The 20648-nt window shown below is 38.4% G+C and overlaps 1 protein-coding gene across 25 annotated transcripts in view; it reads right to left on the reverse strand.

Moving 5' to 3' along the window:
• LRRFIP2 (LRR binding FLII interacting protein 2) overlaps positions 1–20648 on the reverse strand; it is a 160985-nt gene that overhangs the window by 49836 nt on the left and 90501 nt on the right. For 9 of the 25 annotated variants that reach the window (XM_053600286.1, XM_053600295.1, XM_053600289.1 and 6 more), the window contains 9 exons: positions 20414–20455; positions 18552–18617; positions 15392–15466; positions 13793–13843; positions 13667–13711; positions 12468–12515; positions 11984–12040; positions 8625–8693; positions 5402–5491 (listed from right to left, as the gene is read on the reverse strand). The exons of 6 other annotated variants lie outside the window; for them this stretch is intronic. In XM_053600286.1, coding sequence (XP_053456261.1) covers positions 5402–5491; positions 8625–8693; positions 11984–12040; positions 12468–12515; positions 13667–13711; positions 13793–13843; positions 15392–15466; positions 18552–18617; positions 20414–20455 — 543 coding nt within the window. The remainder of the gene's footprint in view (positions 1–5401; positions 5492–8624; positions 8694–11983; positions 12041–12467; positions 12516–13666; positions 13712–13792; positions 13844–15391; positions 15467–18551; positions 18618–20413; positions 20456–20648) is intronic. 10 more of the 25 variants (XM_053600290.1, XM_053600285.1, XM_053600306.1 and 7 more) reach the window with 7 other exon arrangements.

A 20648-nucleotide genomic window follows, 5' to 3' on the forward strand; every position in this document is an offset into this window, starting at 1 on the left:
AGAAAAGAACAGAGATAAAAATCAGGAAAGATGCGCAACATGATAATTTGGGGGGGGGGAATAAATAAGTGATCTTATTTGAGTTCTCCAAATTCAATGTTTGAAACCTAAAAATAAACATACTAAAACTCAGTTTCACATCAGACCAAATGTCAAGAACTCTACTTCTTAACCTAAAAAAGGCATGGAGTAAGCAAACTGTGTTTACTCAAAAGTTTAGAACTTTTAGGTAAATTTCTTTTCATGGTATTCAAAACATATTAAAGAAAGCTATATATAAACTCGACATTTTAGCATGGCAAACGTTAATACAAAAAAGCTTGTACATTTCGAAGGGAAAAATCTGATAAAAGCAAAAGCTGAAATGCTATTTCTATACAGCATTAGGCCACAGGACACATAGATAAGACGAGTACACTCAGCCAAAAAAGTTCCAATTGCAATAAAGTATGTTAAATATCATCAAAATATTTTCCTTCACATCATTAAGGATTTTTTGGATTTTGATTTTTCTTATAAGTAATACACACACACATAGCCTCCCCCACAAAATCAAACAGCACAAAAGGGTATGTTAGGCCTCTCTCCCTACCACACCATACCCATTTTCAAGGACAACCAACTCCAAAGTATATAAAAAATTCTAACAGTATACCACACGCATTCTACATCTTCTTTCCTCCCTTACCAAGTCTCAAAGATTTGAGAAGATACTTCATTTTTCTTCAAAGCATTTATCACTTCTTGAGTATATTCATGCATTTATTGACTGATGTCGCTCATTGTCACCCAGCACATAGAAGAACTCAAAATTTGTTGGATGAATAAATGAATCACACCCCCTATGTACTAACAGATTTACGTCATTTATTTTAACAGTTTCAAAGTACCCTATTATGTCGCCTTAGCATACATTAATTTACCTATCTTCTATGGATAGGCCTTAGGGTTGTTGTTTCAGGCAGTGTTTCAAGGGAGCTACCTTAGAAATGCAGTTTAAAACCCTGACTTTATAGCTAAAGAAAAAAATCCAGAAGTGAAAGATGTTACTGAAGATTAAACAACAACCAAATGTCAAAGCTGAATCTAAACGTTAGATTTAGATTAGATCTAAACTGAATTGTATCCAGTGTTGATACCATTTACCTACATATACTAACTGTTTCAATTACCACTAGAGGAAAAAAGTCACACAAGGATTTAAGTAAGTGAAAATATACCCAGACTGTAACTCCAACCAACCCTCTCAGCCTAATCTAGAGAAAAGATTGCAAATCTTTCCCAGTTAATTATTAAAATATGAAAGTCATTATTTCTGGCTCTCCTCACATCACTTTACCCTAACTTCCTCCTATTTCAATGTTTTACTGTTCATGTTTATGAACACCTTCTATTATAAGTACCAAATTGGTAACACAAATACTACAAGTTCTATTTTTAAATATTTAACTTTTTGTTACTTCTTGCTGTAACACTCTCGAAACAAAATTGATTTTAGTTCATTTTGATTTTTTTTAAAGAATATACGAAACTTTTATAACAGGTAATGATAGTGGTCGAAACTTGTTTTCTAATACAGTATTAATCCTCTATCACATCTGTACTAGTAAAATGTACTGCCTAATATTTAAAGTGTTATTCTTCAAGGTGAAAGAAATACTATATCTGAATAAACTGTCTTTTTTCCTTAGTCTTTTCCAACTCTTTTCTGCTATGAATTAAAGAGAAAAGCAAACAGCATTCAAAATTAAAACATAAATCTTTTAAGTCTACTTGAAACCCTTCCTCATACACACCTCTGACAAAAATGACTCCCAAAACCCACCCATTTTTTTAACAGAATGTCACCTTGGAAGAATCTTACATTTCAGATGTTGCATCACTGAAATAGTCCACAGCAATGTTGAGTTTATGACTTTCACTACCTTCTGACAGACCACAATTGTTGCAAACCAAACTGATCATGCACCAAACCTCAGGGATTGTTAAACCAACAAAAAATACCCAGAGCAATCATGCCCCAGTCCACTCAGAGACTCTTTAGTTCTTACTTCTGAGACTGGTGGTATATTATGTGCTATCTGCCATTTAAATACAAAGCTAGTTGAAACCTGCTATTCTAAAACCCTCAGGGGGGTTCTAAAAGCCCAGAGGTCTACATAGTTGCAGTGTAACGACAAGCTGGTATTATGATGTTGACAATCTGCCAGATGCTGAAAAACCTTTGCAAATGGAATAAAATGTAATCATTTTTACTATATTAAAGTAATAAAATGTAGTTAAAGTGTTTATAGTTTAGTTTGTTTAATGTAGTCACTAGATCCTAATCCTTGGTTAACTTCTAATTTACATACACTGACTTGATAATACTATTCAAATACTGTTTGAAAAAAAAATCTCAATTCACCAACCAAAAGAGAGACTAATCAATTTTCATAATTTCCTAAAGCAAAAATGGCTAAGAAAATTTAATTATTAATAATCAGCAAAATTTAATTTAAGACATTTACATTTACTGTAGCTTAATTTACAGAACAGGAACAAAGCCAAAGGAGAAGAAAGCAAGAGGCTAGAGTCCATAAATATTACATATTCTTGCTGGAACCCTTTTTCAGCACCTCCTAGCTCAGAAGTTACAATGAATCAGCCTGAAAACATACATTTGGTTGCACAGCCAGATTTGAGAAGCAAAGATCTGGAATCCACATTTAAGACTATTTACTAAGATTAAAGATAGTCCAGAAAAGGCTAAATACAATCATTGAAGTGCTAATTATAAACATTATCTCTTTATTAAAAAATTTATTTCCAACTTTTCTATTAAGAAATGCTATCTCTCGGGCGGTGCCTGTGGCTCAGTGAGTAGGGCGCCGGCCTCATATGCCGGTGGGTTCGAACCCAGCCCCGCCAAACTGCAACAAAAAATAAAATAGCTGGGCGTTGCTGGGCGCGGTGGCTCACGCCTGTAATCCCAGCACTGTGGGAGGCTGAGGAGGGAGAATCGCTTGAGCTCAGGAGTTCGAGACTCGCCTGAGCGGCAGTGAGACCCCGACTCGTGAAAAAAATGGAGAAACCCAGCCGGGCGCCGCGACGAGCGCATATAATCCCAGCGGCTTCCGGAGGCTGAGGCAGCGGGGTGCCCACAGCCCGAGTCTGAGGTTGTGGTGAGCTACCACGCCCACTGCACTCTGCTCAGGGGCATAGGGTGGGACCCTGTCTCAACAACAACAACAAAAAAAAATAGCCGGGCGTTGTAGCGGGCGCCTGTAGTCCCAGCTGCTCCGGAGGCTGAGGCAAGAGAATCGCGTAAGGCCGAGAGTTGGAGGTTGCTGTGAGCCGTGTGACGCCACGGCACTCTACCCGAGGGCGGTACAGTGAGACTCTGTCTCTACAAAAAAAAAAAAAAAAAGAAATGCTACCTCTCAGGCCAGGCATGGTGGTTCATGCCTGTAATGCTAGGGAAGATGAGGCATGAGGATCTTTTAAGCTCAGAGTTTGAGACCAGCCTGAGTGAGAACGAGACCAATCTCTACTAAAAATAGAAAAAAAAACTAGCCAGAAATCATGATGAGTGCCTTTATTCCCAGCTACTCAGGAGGTTGGGGCAGGAAGATCACTTGAATCCAGGAGTTTGAGGTTGCTATGAGCTAGGCTGATACCACAGGACTCTAGCCTGGGCAACAGAGTGAGACTCTGTCTCAAAAAAGAATAAAATAAAGAAAAAAAGAAATTCTGTCTCTTATCCCCTCAAAAGTGCTTGACAAGGCTGCATCGGTCCCTGGGCAAAAGAAATTAATGCAAGCAATAGAGGGAAGGTGTCACAGAGAGAAAATCAGCCTGATTCTAAGATCAGCAGTTGATTCTAACCTGTTGGCTGGAGTTTATTCATTAAAACAAATGCCCCAATCTACTGGACAATCTTTCCCAACTTCGCTTTTACAAAATGATGCCATAATCTAAATGTTTAAAATCTATTCATATTATTTCCAGTCACCACAAATTAGTGACACTTTACTAACTAGTACCTTTTATTATTCAATTTTCTTTTTTTTTAGAGACAGAGTCTCACTTTGTTCCTCTCGGTAGAGTGCCGTGGCGTCACAGCTCACAGCAACCTCCAGCTCTTGGGCTTAGGCAATTCTCTTGCCTCAGCCTCCTGAGTAGCTAGGACTATAGGCACCCGCCACAACGCCCAGTTTTTTTTTTTAATTGCAGTTTGGCTGGGACCGGGTTCAAACCAACCACCCTCAGTATATGGGGCTGGCGCCCTACTCACTGAGCCACAGGCGCTGCTCCTATTATTCAATTTTCAAAGCCCAACTATAACTTTATAGACTCACTAAAGCCAAAAGGGAAAAGAATATTGTTAACCTATCAGGAATGTCTAAATAAGGACTGGCTATCAGATTATATTAAAGAATTACATTTTTAGGCTCAGTGCCTGTGGCTCAAGCGGCTAAGGAGCCAGCCATATACACCTGAACTGGTGGGTTCAAATCCAGCCCAGGCCAGCCAAACAACAATGACAGCTGCAACCGAAATATAGCCAGGCATTGTGGCAGGCGCTTGTAGTCCCAGCTACTTGGGAGACGAAGGCAGGAGAATCGCTTGAGCCCAGGCTTGGGAGGTTGCTGTGAGCTGCGATGCCACAGCACTCTACCCAGGGTGACAGCTTGAGGCTCTGTCTCAAAAAAAAGAATTACGTTTTTAGGCCCAGCACGGTGGCTCATGCCTATAATCCTAGCACTCTGGAAGTCCAAGGTAGGTAGATTGCCTGAGCTCAGCAGTTCAAGACCAGCTTGAGCAAGAGCAAGACCCCATCTCTGAAAATAACTGGGCATTGTGGCAGGCACCTATAAGTCCCAATTACTTGGAAGGCTGAGGCAAGAGGCTCACTTGAGCACCCAGGAGTTTAAGGTTGCTATGAGCAATGATGCCACAGCACTCTATCAAGGGTGACAAAGTGAGACTCTGTCTCAAAAAAAAAAATAAAAATTACATTTTTATTTCCTTAGGTATAATAATGGCATAACAGATCTGAAAAAAATCTCAGACACACATATGTAACTATTTATTAGAAAATGACATATGTGGGATTTGTTTTAAAATAATTCAGAAAAAAGGACAGAAAGGGAAAGAAATCGATGAAACAGAATTGACAAAATATTGATAAGTGTTGGAGCTGCTAATGGGTTCTCTGAGGGAAAATTCCACAGAAGAAAAGGTTTTAAGAAGGACATATTAATAAATACATTCCAAAACAAAGCAAATACATTTTGTTAGTATGTTCAAATAAATATCTTCTAAGCAGTAAATCCAGCTTTTTATTTGAAAATAGCTAATGCATTAGCTGTTAGTCACATGTCTGAGACAACATAACCACCCCGTGCAATACACTCACACTGGTCAAATCTGGGATACTGATGTCATCCACCTCAGAGACAACACTTCCCCTACGATTGGAGCGACTAAAATAATCAGCAGCAGAAACCTTTCAGTAGAAAAAAAGAGACACTTTAAAAGTTAAGAAAAGAGAGAAGAAAAACAATAAGAACATTGGCCAATAGGCTTTTTAAAGTTTAAGTGTGTGATAAAGTATCATGAAATAACATGAGGAAACTACTGCAATTAACAGACTCAAAGAAAGTAAAAAAGTAAAGGTGTTCTTAAATGAAATCATAGCTCCCTAAAATAAACTTCTTTGGTCATCTCTACTGGAGTTCTATGTTACAGAGATAATTTACTGCCTGAGAACTACCAAATCTCTCATGTTTGACAGTCATCACCCTCAGCAGGGTGGTTCCTAGGATTGTATATACCTAAAGCCTCTACTATAATTCACAGAATTTATAATTCATTATAGCTAATGAAAATTTGTTAAGAATATATATGCTGAACACAGACTTATTTGCAAGGTGTTTACTACACCTTTTATCCATTTTTCACAGTTCCCTCTTTTTCATATTCCCAAAGACCAGGAAACATAGGACAAAATGATGAAGGAAAGAAACCATACTGGTCTCTTTCCGGTTCCCCAAACATACACAGTTCTTTCCTATCTTAGGCCTTGGCACTGGCCCAGTATTCTTCTCCCAGTTCTTCAAGTAGCTGGCTCCTCAGGTCTCAGCTTAAAGGTCACTTCCTCAGAGAAGAATCTCTGAATACCTCACCCAAAGGGATACCCACTCTTCAAATGTTCCCTATCATACAACCTGCTTTTTCCTTTTTACAGTCCCTGGGATTTCTTTTTTTTAAATTTTCTTTACTAGTTTATTGTCTAACTCTTTCATTATAATATAAACTCCATAAAGTCAGAAATGTGATTTGTCTGGCTTACCACATTATTCCTAGCACTTAACACAGAGTCTCAAATGTAATAGGTACTCCATAAACATTAATTGAATTAATAAGTGAATACTTTGTACCTCTCTCATTAGGTATTCCTTACCTCAGCTGGCGGTTTACCTTGCTTTAAAACTCTTCCCCTCAGGGAAGAGAATTTAGAAGCCCATTCACAGAGACAAAACAGGCTTAAGGGTATGAAGCTCTGCGAAGGGCTAATAAAATCAAGCAACAGTATTTTTATTCATAATAATAACACAATTTGGATTTATATATACTAACATTTATTGGCACCAACTGTCTCAGAGTTTTGATAGGTATTTTCTACATAGTTATATATTCAATCCATATATTAAGATTACCTACAAAGAGGTTCGGCACCTGTAGCACAGCAGCTAGGGCATCAGCCACATACACAGGAGCTGGTGGGTTTGAACCCAGCTTGGGCCTGCCAAACAACAACAACAACTACAACCAAAAAATAGCCAGGCGTTGTGGCAGGCACCTGTAGTCCCAACTACTGGGAGGCTGAGGCAAGAGAATCGCTTAAGCCCAAGAGTTTGAGGTTGCTGTGAGCTGTGACGTCACAGCACTCTACCAAGGGCGACATAGTGAGACTCTCTCTCTCAAAAAAAAAAAGATTAAAGATTACCTACAAAGATAACTATTAATACCCCCCGTCCCCCGCCAGTGCAAATAAAGAAACTGCCATTCACACAACTAACAGGGAGCAGAAGTGGATTTTACAGTCCTTATTTTTAAAGTTCCTGCCCTTTCCACTCCAATGCTTTCTAAGATGCTTTCAGGTACTGTGGCTTATTCTTTCTCCTTCAGCTGAGAGCAACAGTTTTAATTCGTTTCCTTAAGGACAACAACTGCTTTAATTAGATAAATGAATTTTTGGCAACAAATCTTACAAACATTTGGTGTTCCCTTTCTCTATGAAAACTCAGATTTGCAATCTTTCACATAGCATGACTCACAATAAATGGCCTATTTTTTTTTTTTTTTTTTTTTTTTGTAGAGGCAGAGTCTCACTGTACCGCCCTCGGGTAGAGTGCCGTGGCGTCACACGGCTCACAGCAACCTCTAACTCTTGGGCTTACGCGATTCTCCTGCCTCAGCCTCCCGAGCAGCTGGGACTACAGGCGCCCACCACAACGCCCGGCTATTTTTTTGTTGCAGTTTGGCCGGGGCTGGGTTTGAACGCGCCACCCTCAGCATATGGGGCCAGCGCCATACTCACTGAGCCACAGGCGCCGCCCTGGCCTGCTATTTTTTGAAAGGAATTATAGCCTCTTAGAGCTCTTTACCTCTAAACTGACATGCCATCCAAAACAATGTCATTTCTATTGTCAACTCCTTAAATATAACAAAAATGTCAACAACTATAAAACTGTAAAATGTGTAGTTGCATAAAAGAATAACCTGAAATTATATCATTTGTATTCTGTCATAGCTATTTGTTGCCTCTACAGTAATTATCTAGTTGAATGTCTAAAACTAGAATTTTTAAATTTTGCCATTACCAATTCTTACAAAATTTGCAGGTCTTAACAAATGGATAAACTTTGGTTAAACTTAAACACAACAGTAAAGAAAGCAATTGATAGCAACATGATTTATAATCTATAGCTATGAGTTGTTTTGTTTGTTTGTTTTGAGACAGAGTCTCACTTTGTTGCCCTTGCTAGAGTGCCATCTTGTCACAGCTTACAGCAACCTCAAATTCCTGGACTCAAGTGATTCTGTTGCCTCAGCCTCCCAAGTAGCTGGGACTACAGGTGCCCGCCACAACACCCAGCTATTTTTAGAGATGGGGTCTAGCTCTTGCTCAGGCTGGTCTCAAACGCATGAGCTCAGGCAATCCACACGCCTTTGCCTCCTAGGGTGCTGGGATTACAGGCATTAGCCACCATGTCTGGTCCTATAGCTATGAGTTTTATACAACATGGAAGCCTAATTTCACTTGAGAAACTTGCTTCTGGAGAACTGTATACATAAATGCATGTACATAAAATAGCAACAAAGAATAAAAAGTAAAAGCTTTTCAGATAATAACCCAAACATAAGAGATGTGAAGAGGCAAGTTATTAAAAAAAGCTTGTATAGCCAATAGAGTATGTATTCTGAAGAGAATGTTTTATGAGGCAAATTATTACTATAAACTCAATTTAAGGGAAATGCTCTTGTTTTGTCAAATGCAAATTTCACTTTCCAACAGATTACAGGTTATCACACATTGTAGTCATTGTATTTGTCTGCATGCAAACCACGCTCACCACGCTCTCCCTTCGCTCACATCTGGCACGGTCAGAAGACACAATGCTTGCGGTGTCATCGTTGGTAAACTATAGATATTAAATGCAATAATGAAAAAGTCTCAGTTTCACTACTGGTCTTTCTTAATTTTAAGCATATCAAGGAAGGTTTTGAGAAGCATACAAATACTCTATATAAGCAGCATAACTGGCAAAATCTATTGTGTACCATTAAATAGGAAAGCTGTTACGAGGCATAATGAACTGTGGCTCAGCGGGTAGGGCGCCGGTCCCACATGCCGGAGGTGGCGGGTTCAAACCCAGCCCTGGCCAAATTAAAAATAAAAAAAAAAAAAAAAACAAGAAATATTTCCAAAAAGCACAAAGAATAAAGTAGAACCTTGTCTTTTACTTAAGTTAAATTAAAGAATGGGAGACAAATAAACCAGCCAAAACCATCTAAGGAGTTCATGCTTTTTAATACTCCAGGCCTTTCAGGATCCCATGAGAATCAATAAATAATTACTATTTTAGTTTGAGAGAAAAAATAATATTTTAAATTGAAACAATATAAGTCAAAGATAGAATTTCCTACCAACAAGAGCGCTGAAGTGATGATTCTTATTTTCTTTTATTCACTCCTATGCAACTAGTGGAGATGTTTTCAACATTGCCCTACATGGAGCAGTCTTCCTGCTTTATCAGCCAAAGACTAACCTTGGGTACATGTAGTTTATCTCCATTCTGACATCACCAATAAACCATTCTGTCATCACTAAGATAATAAGTGTGAACACATCTTGCAAATGAAATAAGATCTAGACAGCCTACAAGGGCAAGATTCTACACCTACTTGAAAATAAGCAGCAGAGAACTCTCTGATATATGTAATGTTAAAGATAGTTTGTATTTGCCAGGCATGGTGGTGGACACCCGTACACCCTCCCAGCCACTTGGGAGGCTGAGCAGGGGAGAGGAGAGGATCACTTGAGCCCAGAAATTCAAATCCAGCTTAGGCAACATACTGAGACCCTATCTCTTAAAAAAAAAATAAGAAGAAGAAGAAGGAAGGAAAGAGAGAGGGAGGAAGTTAGGGAAGAAATAAATACATTAACAAATTTTGTTTGCAAGGGACCACCATACTTGGGACATTAAAAATGCTACCAGGCCCAAGCACTGCCAAATTAATTTTTTTTTTTTTTTTTTGAGACAGAGTCTCACTAGTCATCCTCGGTAGAGTGCCATGGCATCACAGCTCACAGCAACCTCAAACTCTTGGACTTAAGAGATTCTCCTGCCTCACCCTCCCAAATAGCTGAAACTACAGGCGACCGCCACAACACCCGGCTATTTTTTTGGTTGAAGTTGTCAATGTTGTTTAGCAGGCCCGGGCTGGACTCAAACCCACCAGCCTTGGTGTATGTGGCCGGCACCCTACTCACTGAGCTACGGGCATCCCAAATGAAATTTTATTAAAGTAAACTTCCTCCATAAGTGAAAAAAAAAAAAAAATGCCTTTATCTCCTTAAACAACTCGTGTATTGTTTTATTAAATACAGGAGTGGTATTTTTGAGAAGTGCCACTTAGAAATGACAGAAATAAGTAAAAGATATATGTAAAAGAAAGCCCAAACAACTCACTTACTCTATCTAGTCCACAAAGAAACCTTGGATGACCATAAAAAAATTGCTTTAATAATTTCTCCAGTTTTGACACTGTCCAGGATAACAAGGTAATTCCTAAAAGCACTGTTTGCCCTTTAGAATATAAATTAGTACAGTCTTTTGGATATACAACATACTAATATACATCATAATTTAAAAGAGTATATGCTCTTGACCCCATCATTTCACAATGTACAATTTAGTGTGCAGATCTACTCATAAGCACACAAAAAATATACTTGGCTGATAGTGTTCACTAAGTGTCTGTAGCGGCAAAGATCTGACAACCTAAATGTCTATCAACAGGAGTATGTTTTTAAAAATGCATACTTACGCACTAGTGCAATGATATATTGTCATTTAAAAGAATGGGTCATTTAAAAGTAGATATGAAACTACCTCCAAGAAGCATTAAGTGGAGAAGATAAAGGACATAGCTTACTTGTTTTAAAAAAAAGTTATTATTGCAAAAAAGAATGAAATAAATCTGTACGAAACCGATTCAGAAAGCTACCTTAAGCAAAAAAGACATATTGAGGAGCAGCATATATATGAAACCATTTATATTCAAAATAGCACTCACACATGCATGAAACATCTCTGAAATGCTATACAAAAACAGAGGTTACATTTGAGGAACGGAAATGGAGAAGGAGAGACCTGGGGAATGTTACATTGAATTTCCTTTAATGTTGTTTTTATAAATTACAGAAAATTAATATCACAGAAAGGTTAGGTAATCCTAATTGACCCAGTTTTGTCTCCTATATAAAAAAAAATTTTTTTTTTTTTTTTTTGAGACAGAGTCTCACTATTGCACCCTCAGTAGAGTGCCATGGCATCACAGGTCACAACAACCTCAAACTCTTAGGCTCAAGTGATTCTCTTGCTCAGCCTCCCAAGTAGCTGGGACTACAGGCGCCCACCACAATGCCGGGCTATTTTTTGTTGCAGTTGTCATTGTTGTTTAGCTAGCCCGGGCCACATTTGAACACACCACCTTGTGTATGTGGCTGGTACAGTAACCGAGCCTATATAAAAATTTTTTTTTTTTTTTTTTTTTTTTGTAGAGACAGAGTCTCACTGTACCGCCCTCGGGTAGAGTGCCGTGGCGTCACACGGCTCACAGCAACCTCTAACTCTTGGGCTTACGCTATTCTCTTGCCTCAGACTCCCGAGCAGCTGGGACTACAGGCGCCCGCCACAACGCCCGGCTATTTTTTGGTTGCAGTTTGGCGGGGGCTAGGTTTGAACCCGCCACCCTTGGCATATGGGGCCGGCGCCCTACTCACTGAGCCACAGGCGCCGCCCTATAAAAATTTTTTTTAAGTTGGCTTATTTATTTTCTTCTTTTTATTTGAAGGAAATGAAACGGTACAATGCAGGAGGTAAATACAGAAAAGAGAAACCATAGGTAGCCAACCTATACACTGAATTATTACCACTGAATGGACAAGAAGTTTCACACAAATGACAGACATAGAAACTTTAAAATTTCTTATAGCACTGGTTGCAGGCTTCTCTAAGAATTAGGCACATTCATACACAAATCATCTATTAGGACAAATTAGTGCTTCCGTTTGTGTGCTAAGGGAATGACATAATCCATGCACAGCAGAGTGAAACACACCACATCCTCAATATTCTACTTGTGAGTACAGATTAATGAAACAACCAATAGTTTCTATAAAGCATGCAAAGACTAGACAGCTCACCACCGGACTGCTTCGAGCTGAACTTGTTCTTGATGAGTAATAACTGTATTCAGATGGCTATAAAGTTTCCAAGAAGAAAAGGTTTTACAATAATGATCATCTTTTTATGCTGAGAATACATTAGTGTCCGTGGACCTAACTTTCCCTGGTTCCCGGGTAAAAGTAACTATTACTCTCTGGTGTGGAACTCTACCTCACTCCCCACCCTCAAGATCCACCAACCCTTGGCAGGAGAGAGAGAAGAAGGGAATGCTATGAGAAGCTCTGCTCAGAACTTCTTCATGAGGAACTAATAAGCAAAGAGATTTTCCTATGCATACCACTCATAAGCCATAATTTCTAGCAGGTCCAATTGGCTAACTAAATAAATGGATTACAGCTTGTGAGTAATTACAGGTCAAATTAAATGACTTTCTCCTTGTAAGTAAACTGTTCCCACCTACATTGTCCTCCCTCTTCACCAGCTTCCCCTGTACAGACTTACAGTTCGAGAACCATAAGGATCATATAATCCACCACTGTACAATGATGCCTAAAGAACAAAAGAAATACCATTTATCTATTTAGCATCAAAGTTGTTTTAAAAATGTCTAAAGTTTTTTGCAGTACTCAGTGTCAAAAAAATTTTGAAGAATGGTATAAGTGTATAGCCTCCCAAAGTGAAAACTCTGAAGACAATAACACTTATCTGTACACATAGATTGCTGTATCAGTGTCATTATCACTTTACTTTAAAAAATAAAAAATTCCCCTGGCCAGGAGCAGTGGCTTATGCCTGTAATCCTATCACTCTGGGAGCCAAGGCAGGAGGATCACTTGAGGTCAGGAGTTTGAAACTAGCCTGAGGAAAAGTGAAACCCCAACTCTACAAAAAATGGAAAAATTAGCGAGGCATGGTGGCCTGCACCTGTAGCCCCAGCTACCTGGGAGGCTGAGGCAGGAGGATTGCTTGAACCCAGAATTTAAGATTGCTGTGAGCTATGATGCATTCTACCTGGGACAAGAAGATGAGTCTGTCTCCAAAAAAAGAAAAATTCATTGATTCTACCATTTTCTTTCACCATCAAGTTATGAAACTGGGTAAACTAACATTCTTGAATTTATTCCCTCAAGAGAGGAAATAGGGCACAAAAGACAACTGAAGTACACAGAACATTTTGCCTATTACCACAAAAAAATTAAGTTCTAAAACCTTAGGGTCCCAGGCCATCAGAACAGGTCACAACACAACACAACAAACAGCATGAAAGCAACAAAACCACAACTCACACATTACACGGAACTATTGCATTTGCTTTTTTAGTTTGCTTGCTTTAATAAACCCTAGCATTAAAAAGGCTGAGATCATAGCTGTCCCAAAGAAAAATATGACATCCCTTTGAATGAACAGCAATCTCCCAAAAGTATGTGAGTGTGGTGGGACCCATGCAAATCTATTTTCTCTCTAAAAAACTGATTCTAAACAATGTCTACCAACAGCCAGTAGTATCCACCTCTCTGAAGGGAATATGCTTATTTTTATTACCCTAAGGTTTTATATTTAAGCACAGGGTAGCACCTTCTGCAGTAAAGCCATATCTCATCTCCTTCACTAGTTTGGAAGAAAGCAGTCAAGCCATAACATTAGTGCCATGACAGTGACCTCCACCAGCAGTACACATACTGGAAGAGGAAAATACAAACCAGACTGGCACTTCTCAGCAGACCAGAATTTGCAGTAGGGGAGACCTATGAAAAAAGTACATTATTAAACCCAAAGAAAAGTAACTGGTAGCTCTGAAGGAAAAAGATTCCTCAGAAAGTACTAACCCTGTAACTCTTAGATATCGCCAGGGGATCACTGTTCAGGGAAGAAGACTGCTAAGAGACAAAAAATAAAACAAAACAAAAACAAAGAAGAATTGGTCTCTCCTTCAAGACTTAAGTTTATGATTTTATACTCTATAATTCATTAGCAATTCCTGAATGCTTAAGGTTGTTAAGAAACACAAGAAGTATGAAAAACTTAAGTTATTAGAAATGTTTCTGAATACCACTTGTAAAGGATAGGAAAAATAACTTAGAATGGTTTTCTATAAATGTATTTATGTCCTATTGGTCTTTAAACATTATTGTTAGGCTATGGGATGGCACACTAAGATAACACTGAGGAAAGGAGGGCCATGGCACAGGAGTGTGGCTAAAGGTGGCCACAATTGTTACCAGTAGCTCTTGTGGTATCTTCAGGGATTTCAGGACTCCCAATGGGCTTAGACTGGTTATTGGGGAACCTGATAAGTACACTCCAAGTTTTTTCTACAAACATTCTTTTCCAAATAAATCAGAAAACTTGCATTCCAAAATAGGCCATGGACAAAGTACCTTAGTCTAATCAAATAAACTGTACCAGACATAACCAATCTATGCACAGAGGGCACAGCATTTTTTAAAGAAGGAATTAAATCTTCCTTTTCTGATGTCATCTGAGGACATAATTTTCAGTCCTTTTTCACAAACCAAACAAGACATGAAAAGAAGAGTATTTAAGTTTTGTGTGCAGGTTTTGAGAATTGAATTATTATAAATGTACTATGTGCCACATATGTAATGTGTTTTAAATGTATGATGTGTCCAATGCTTTGACAAAACAAGATATTCTAGCATTAAACAAATAATTACATTCTTCTTGTCCTATGTGTACTTTAGATTTTCACATGGAAGCTTTGTAAAAGTGTACCACCATAAAGTGTACAGATGCCTACAACTTATTTTGAAATGCATCAAAAAACAAGCGATGAAGTAATGGAGAGACAAATAGATAATTATGTAATAAAGCAAATATAATAAATTGCATAATTTAAATGGTAGGTATATGTGTTAGCTATACAAGTCTTTGCAATTTTTTGTATATTTAAAAGTTCTCATTTAAAAAACTGAAAGCTACGTACAATGACTCACACCTAATCCCAGCACTTTGGGAAGCCAAAGTGGGAAGATCTAAGGCTGAGAGTTTAAGACTGGCCTGGGGAACATATTGAGACCTTGTCTCTACAAAAAAAAAATTTAAATAGCCAGGTATGGTAGTAGGTACCTATAGTCCCAGCTACCCAGAGGCTGAAGTAGTAGAGGATCACTTGAGCCCAGGAGTCCAGATACAGACTGGGCAACGGAGGAAGATCGTGTCTCTTAAAAACTAACAAACAAGCAAACAAAAATTAAAGAAAAAAAAAAATTAGTACTCATTTACAAACATGGTGATTTAATAGTTTCCACTGTTTATAAAGACACACAGTAAGTTACAGGGCTACCAAAAACTAGTATATACATAGCCATTTAAGATTAGTTATAGCAAGTCAAAATGTAAAATAGAGGATTAGAAATATGTTAAAGGTGAATAAAACACATGAAGACAAAAAACTTTAAACAAACCCGACAGTAGTAGGCAGAGGAGGGTTTGCTATGTCTAAGACAGCTATAATTTCTCTGGTCAAAGTAAAGGCCACTCTGCAAAAGTAAAATGAAACACATTTTTCTTAGGTTAAATGTTACCCAAACAATTATTTCAAATTTCTTAAAAAAGACTGGTATTAAAATTTAACTGTTTTCAAACCAAGTCATTACTAATTTTTTTACTTTAAAAACAAGACAATAAATCCTCAGGCAAAATGGAATGCAAATACAGTAGAACCTCCATAAGTAACCAACCCCTTAAGGTGACCTAAGTTTCACAGACCAGACAAGCATTATTTGTAGCTATCAGTATAGTAGGCCTAGTTCCTTTTGTTGATCACCTCGTTAGACAAGTTTGTTGCAGTCTATCGTGGGTGGTCAACTTATAGAGCTTTTACTGCAATTGACTTTACGTCATGCTTAAGAATGTCCTTGAAAACTCCAGGACAAGTAATTACCACTTTTATAATCTACTTGGCAAAGCTACAGAAATAATTCAAGAGTTAGTATATTTGGTCCCAAACTTTTCATAGTCTATTTGTCAAAACACTGATCAAATTAAATTACCAAAAGAGAGAAAGAAAATACAATAAATATGGTTTGGTATAAAACATTTCTGACTCAATTTTGATATGAGGACAATTAATGACAATTAAGGTTATGGGGGGAGCAGAAAGAGCGACGGAGGGGGGGGGTGGGGCCTTGGTGTGTGTCACACTTTATGGGGGCAAGACATGATTGCAAGAGGGACTTTACCTAACAATTGCAATCAGAGTAACCTGGCTTATTGTACCCTCAATGAATCCCATAAAATAAAATACAAAATATGAAATAAATAAAATAAAATAAAATAAAAATAAAGTTAAAAACAGTGTGTAACATATAATGGAAATTTTATATAACTATTTTTTAGAAGCTGTCTTTACATTTTAGCCAGATGTTTTTGAAGCTTAGCTGGTTGTTATTTTTTTCCTAAAAATAAAAATTGCTTTGACCTTTTAAAAAAAAAAAAAAGGGCGGCTCCTGTGGCTCAAGGGGTAGGGCGCCGGTCCCATATGCCGGAGGTGGCGGGTTCAAACCCAGCCCTGGCCAAAAAAAAAAAAAAAAAACATTTTTTTTTAACACACTATACAAAGCAAACCATAATTTTACACACTATGGTTCTCCGAAGAAGAGAATTTTAATTGTCTATAAAACTCCCTTTCCAGGCTGGGCACAGTGGCTCACACCTATAATCCCAGCTCTCTGGGACTCTAGGCAGGTGGATTACTTGAGCTCATGAGCTCAAGACCAGCCTGAGCAAGAGCGAGGCCCTGACTCTAAAAATAGAAAAACTAGCCAGATGTCATGAGACTGAAGCAACAGGATCACCTGCTGTAAGCTATGATGACACCAGTACTCTACCCAAGATGACAGAGATTCTGACTGAGATTCTGTCTCAAAAAAAAAAGGGGGTGGGGGGGATTCCCTTTCCAGGCTGGTCAAGGTGGCTCACACCTGTAATCCTAGTACTCTAAGAAGCCAAGACAGGAGGATCACTTGAGCTCAGGAGCACCAGCCTGAGCAAGAGCCGGACCCTGTCTCTACTAAAAATAGGAAAAAAAAAAATTAGCTGGGTGTTGTGCCGGGCACCTGTAGTCCCAGATAGGGGGTAAGGTAGGAGGATCACTTTGAACTCAGCTCAGTGAGGTGAGCTAACTGCGATGGCATTCTAGTCTGGACAATGGAGTTACCCTGATTCCCCGAAAATAAGACATCCTCCAAAAATAAGACCTACTTACAGGAAAGATAAGACGTCCCCTGAAAATAAGACCTAGCACATCTTTGGGAGCACACCTTAAAATAAGACACTGTCTTATTTTCGGGGAAACGAGGTAGATACTGTTTCCCCCAACAGAAACAAAAATTCCCTTTCCAACTTCTGTAGCCATCTTTTTTACTCAAGGTTAAACAAATTCAGGCAATCCCTGACTTAAGGCCTCCTTCTCTGCTACTGACACTGGAGTCAGGTACACACCTATGCCTACCCTGCCATATCACTCCTAGCCCTGCCTTCCTGCACCTCTCCCCATTCATACCATCAGCTATTACCATGGCTCATCTCTCCTCAGAGATCCAAATAACCTACCATGCAGGGCCTCTTGTTAATGTCCTCTCCATTACTTTCTTCCTTCATCCCTTATACCAGCCAAAGGCTCCCAGCCCTCTCCTGACTCCTCCCATGGGAACCCTGAACTGGCAGGGAGCTTGGGACTGCACTTCCTTTGCCAGTACTATTGCAGCCTAACAAGAATCAAGTGTTCCCAGAGCACCAAGTAGGCCTTCTGTAGACATTTTTCTCCCAAAGAAATGTTGTTTAGCAATGTGGCTGGAATAAAGACCGTATTAATTCTGCAGTTTATAAAGAGATTTCTATAAGATAAGCATGAGAACTCTGCCATTACATATTTATTGTTTGTATCAGAAAATACATTTCAATTTCCCTATAAACACAGAGAAAGAAACTTACTTATGAGTTTGATACTACCTATGATACTGTAAGTTAGCTCAGGTTTCTAAAATAAGGACGAGAATCTCACTAAATATTCTTGAGATAAATTCCATAGAACAGTTAATAAATAAAAATACTGGCTCAGAGCCTGTAGCTCAGTAGCTAGGATGCCAGCCACATACACTGGAGCTAGCGGGTTCGAATCCAGCCCGGGGCCTGCCAAACAACGACAACTACAACAAAAATATAGCCAGGCATTGTGGCAGGCACCTGTAATCCCAGCTACTTAGGAGGCTGAGGCAAGAGAATCGCTTAAGCCCAAGAGTTGGAGGTTGCTGTGAGCTGTGACATTACAGCACTCTACCGAGGGCAACATAATGAGCCTGTCTAAATAAATAAATAAATAAATAAATATACTTGTTAATGAGCTTCTTGTGATACCTTACTAACTTTAGCCCCTGGGATTAGTAAATGTTAACTGATATTAAATCTTATAAATGACAAGAAAATTATTTTTAATAAAGTTCTGATAAATTAATGTTTCAGCAAGTTATCAAGTTTTAACAATGAGCACATCAAAGCATTCATAATTCTTAAGTTCTCTAAAAGCAATAAGTGAATTATGATATGAGACACAATAGAACTAACCAGCAGGTCTTTATGAGAACCAGAAGATCTCTTCTTTGTTCCGTAAGAGTGACTATAAGAATGATTCTGGAAGTAAATATGTTAACTTTAATGATTATATAGTGAAATTATAAAAAATAATTTGATACAACTAAGCTTAAAATTTATACACACAAAGATCTGTATACAGATATAGAGTAGTTAATGTGCAATCTATTTCCATTTGATTTGCTGCATTTGACTAGCTAAGATGTGTGGTCTCTCTACACATCTGCATTACCCCCTTGCTGCCCCTGTCCCCCACTGTGCCCAGTATCCGGCTCAGTGTCTGGCTAGCTAAAGAAAACTGAATTAAGACTTAAGAGCCCAGGCAGGGTACTTATACAGACTTTCACCCCACATCTCATTTGAGTCCCTCGATCATCTTTATAAAGGCACAGACGATAAGAGAGTTCACCTCCTTCTATCATCATCCTTACCCAAAGGCCAAAAAGCAATACTTTGAATCAACCAAAACAGGACTGACACAACAAAGAACATGACATTTGCACTGCCCCAGACAGTCCTTTTAACCCCCGTGAGTAGATCCACAGCATGTGCTACTCAGGAGGAAAACAGCTAAGATGATGTGGATTGCCCAGCATAACAGCAGCTTTACTAAATGGTCAACTTCAATATCTAACTTCTCCTAGAAGTACAAAGCCAAGTATATAGGGTGAGGGATGGGGATAACATCAATGTTTCTAAATAGGTCAATTGGTAGACAAGAAATACAATCTAGGTATGTACTACTTGCCTGAAATGAGAGGGTACAGCTAGAAATGCCTTACCTATCAACAACCAAAGGCAATAGACTATCTACTCTTGACAAAGCATTTCACATATGCATACTAGATACCAAATCAATGATTATAGACTCTTTTTTCCCTTCCTGAATACACATCTCTTCTTTTATATATTACTCTGAACATTAAGCGTTTTCTACATAGCACAGTGAGGGGGCTCATGCATATAATCTTAGCACTGTGGGAGGCCAAGGTGGGAGGATATCTTGAGCTCAAGAGTCCAAGATCAGCCTGAGACAAGTGAGACCCTGTCTCTACTAAAAATAGAAAAAAATTAGCTGGGCCTGATGGCTTGCCCCTGTAGTCCCAGCTACTCGGGAGGCTGAGGCAGGAGGACCATTTAAGCCCAGGAATTCAAGGTTGCAGTGATCTGAGGACACCACTGCACTACTCTATCCAGGGTGACAGAGCAAGATTCTGCCTCAAAAAAAAGAAAAAAAAAAAAAAAAGCATTGTCTATATATAGTCTAGAAACTCAGCAAACCTATAGACATAATATTAACTCAAGAAAAATAAGCTATAACTTAACTTCCTTGGCTAATATGACATGCCATATTAAAATAAACCAAAGTAAACCAAAATGCTTGCACATAAATCATGTCTTAGATGTCATTTATCACTAATAGATGTCTTCTATTAAGCAACTTCACACTTGCTGGCTTGTGACATATGACATGAAGCACAGTTGAACCTGTGTTACTGTAATTCAGTTCTCTTTCAGAAACATGTCTTTCAGGCAGTGAGTATATGTTGGGTGGCTGGCTGGCTGGCTCATCATTTAAAAAAAAAAAATGTTCCTAGCAATCTTGGTCCTCCATAGGCGAAAAAAATACATTTATCTGATCCTGAAATTCCTGTAGGAAAAAGTTACTATTCAAATGGTAAATTATGCCAGTTATAAAGCAATAGTTTTTGCTTTGTTAAACATTATCTCTAAAAGACCATAACAAAAACATGAAAGTCATAATCTATGGTTAGCATCAATAGGTTTTTACAAAGTAAAACTCCACATTTAACACACAGTCATGCACTACATACTAATGATGAAAGTCTTGATGGTCTATCCTTGAGCACATCATACTGGATTTCAAGTAAACATGAAAGTTGGTTTATTTCCAATTCAGAAATATAAGGAGGAAAAGAAGTAACATTTGCAGATTAAAAATCCATCACAATTCAAAAGCAAAAAATTATTAAACATGAAAGCTAATAAATTTGAATTAAAGAATATTCTTCCCTCTACTCTTTCCTAGTACAAATTATTTCTAAACGG

Source organism: Nycticebus coucang, chromosome 8 (assembly GCF_027406575.1).
Source record: "Nycticebus coucang isolate mNycCou1 chromosome 8, mNycCou1.pri, whole genome shotgun sequence".
Classification (NCBI taxonomy): Eukaryota; Metazoa; Chordata; class Mammalia; order Primates; family Lorisidae; genus Nycticebus; species Nycticebus coucang.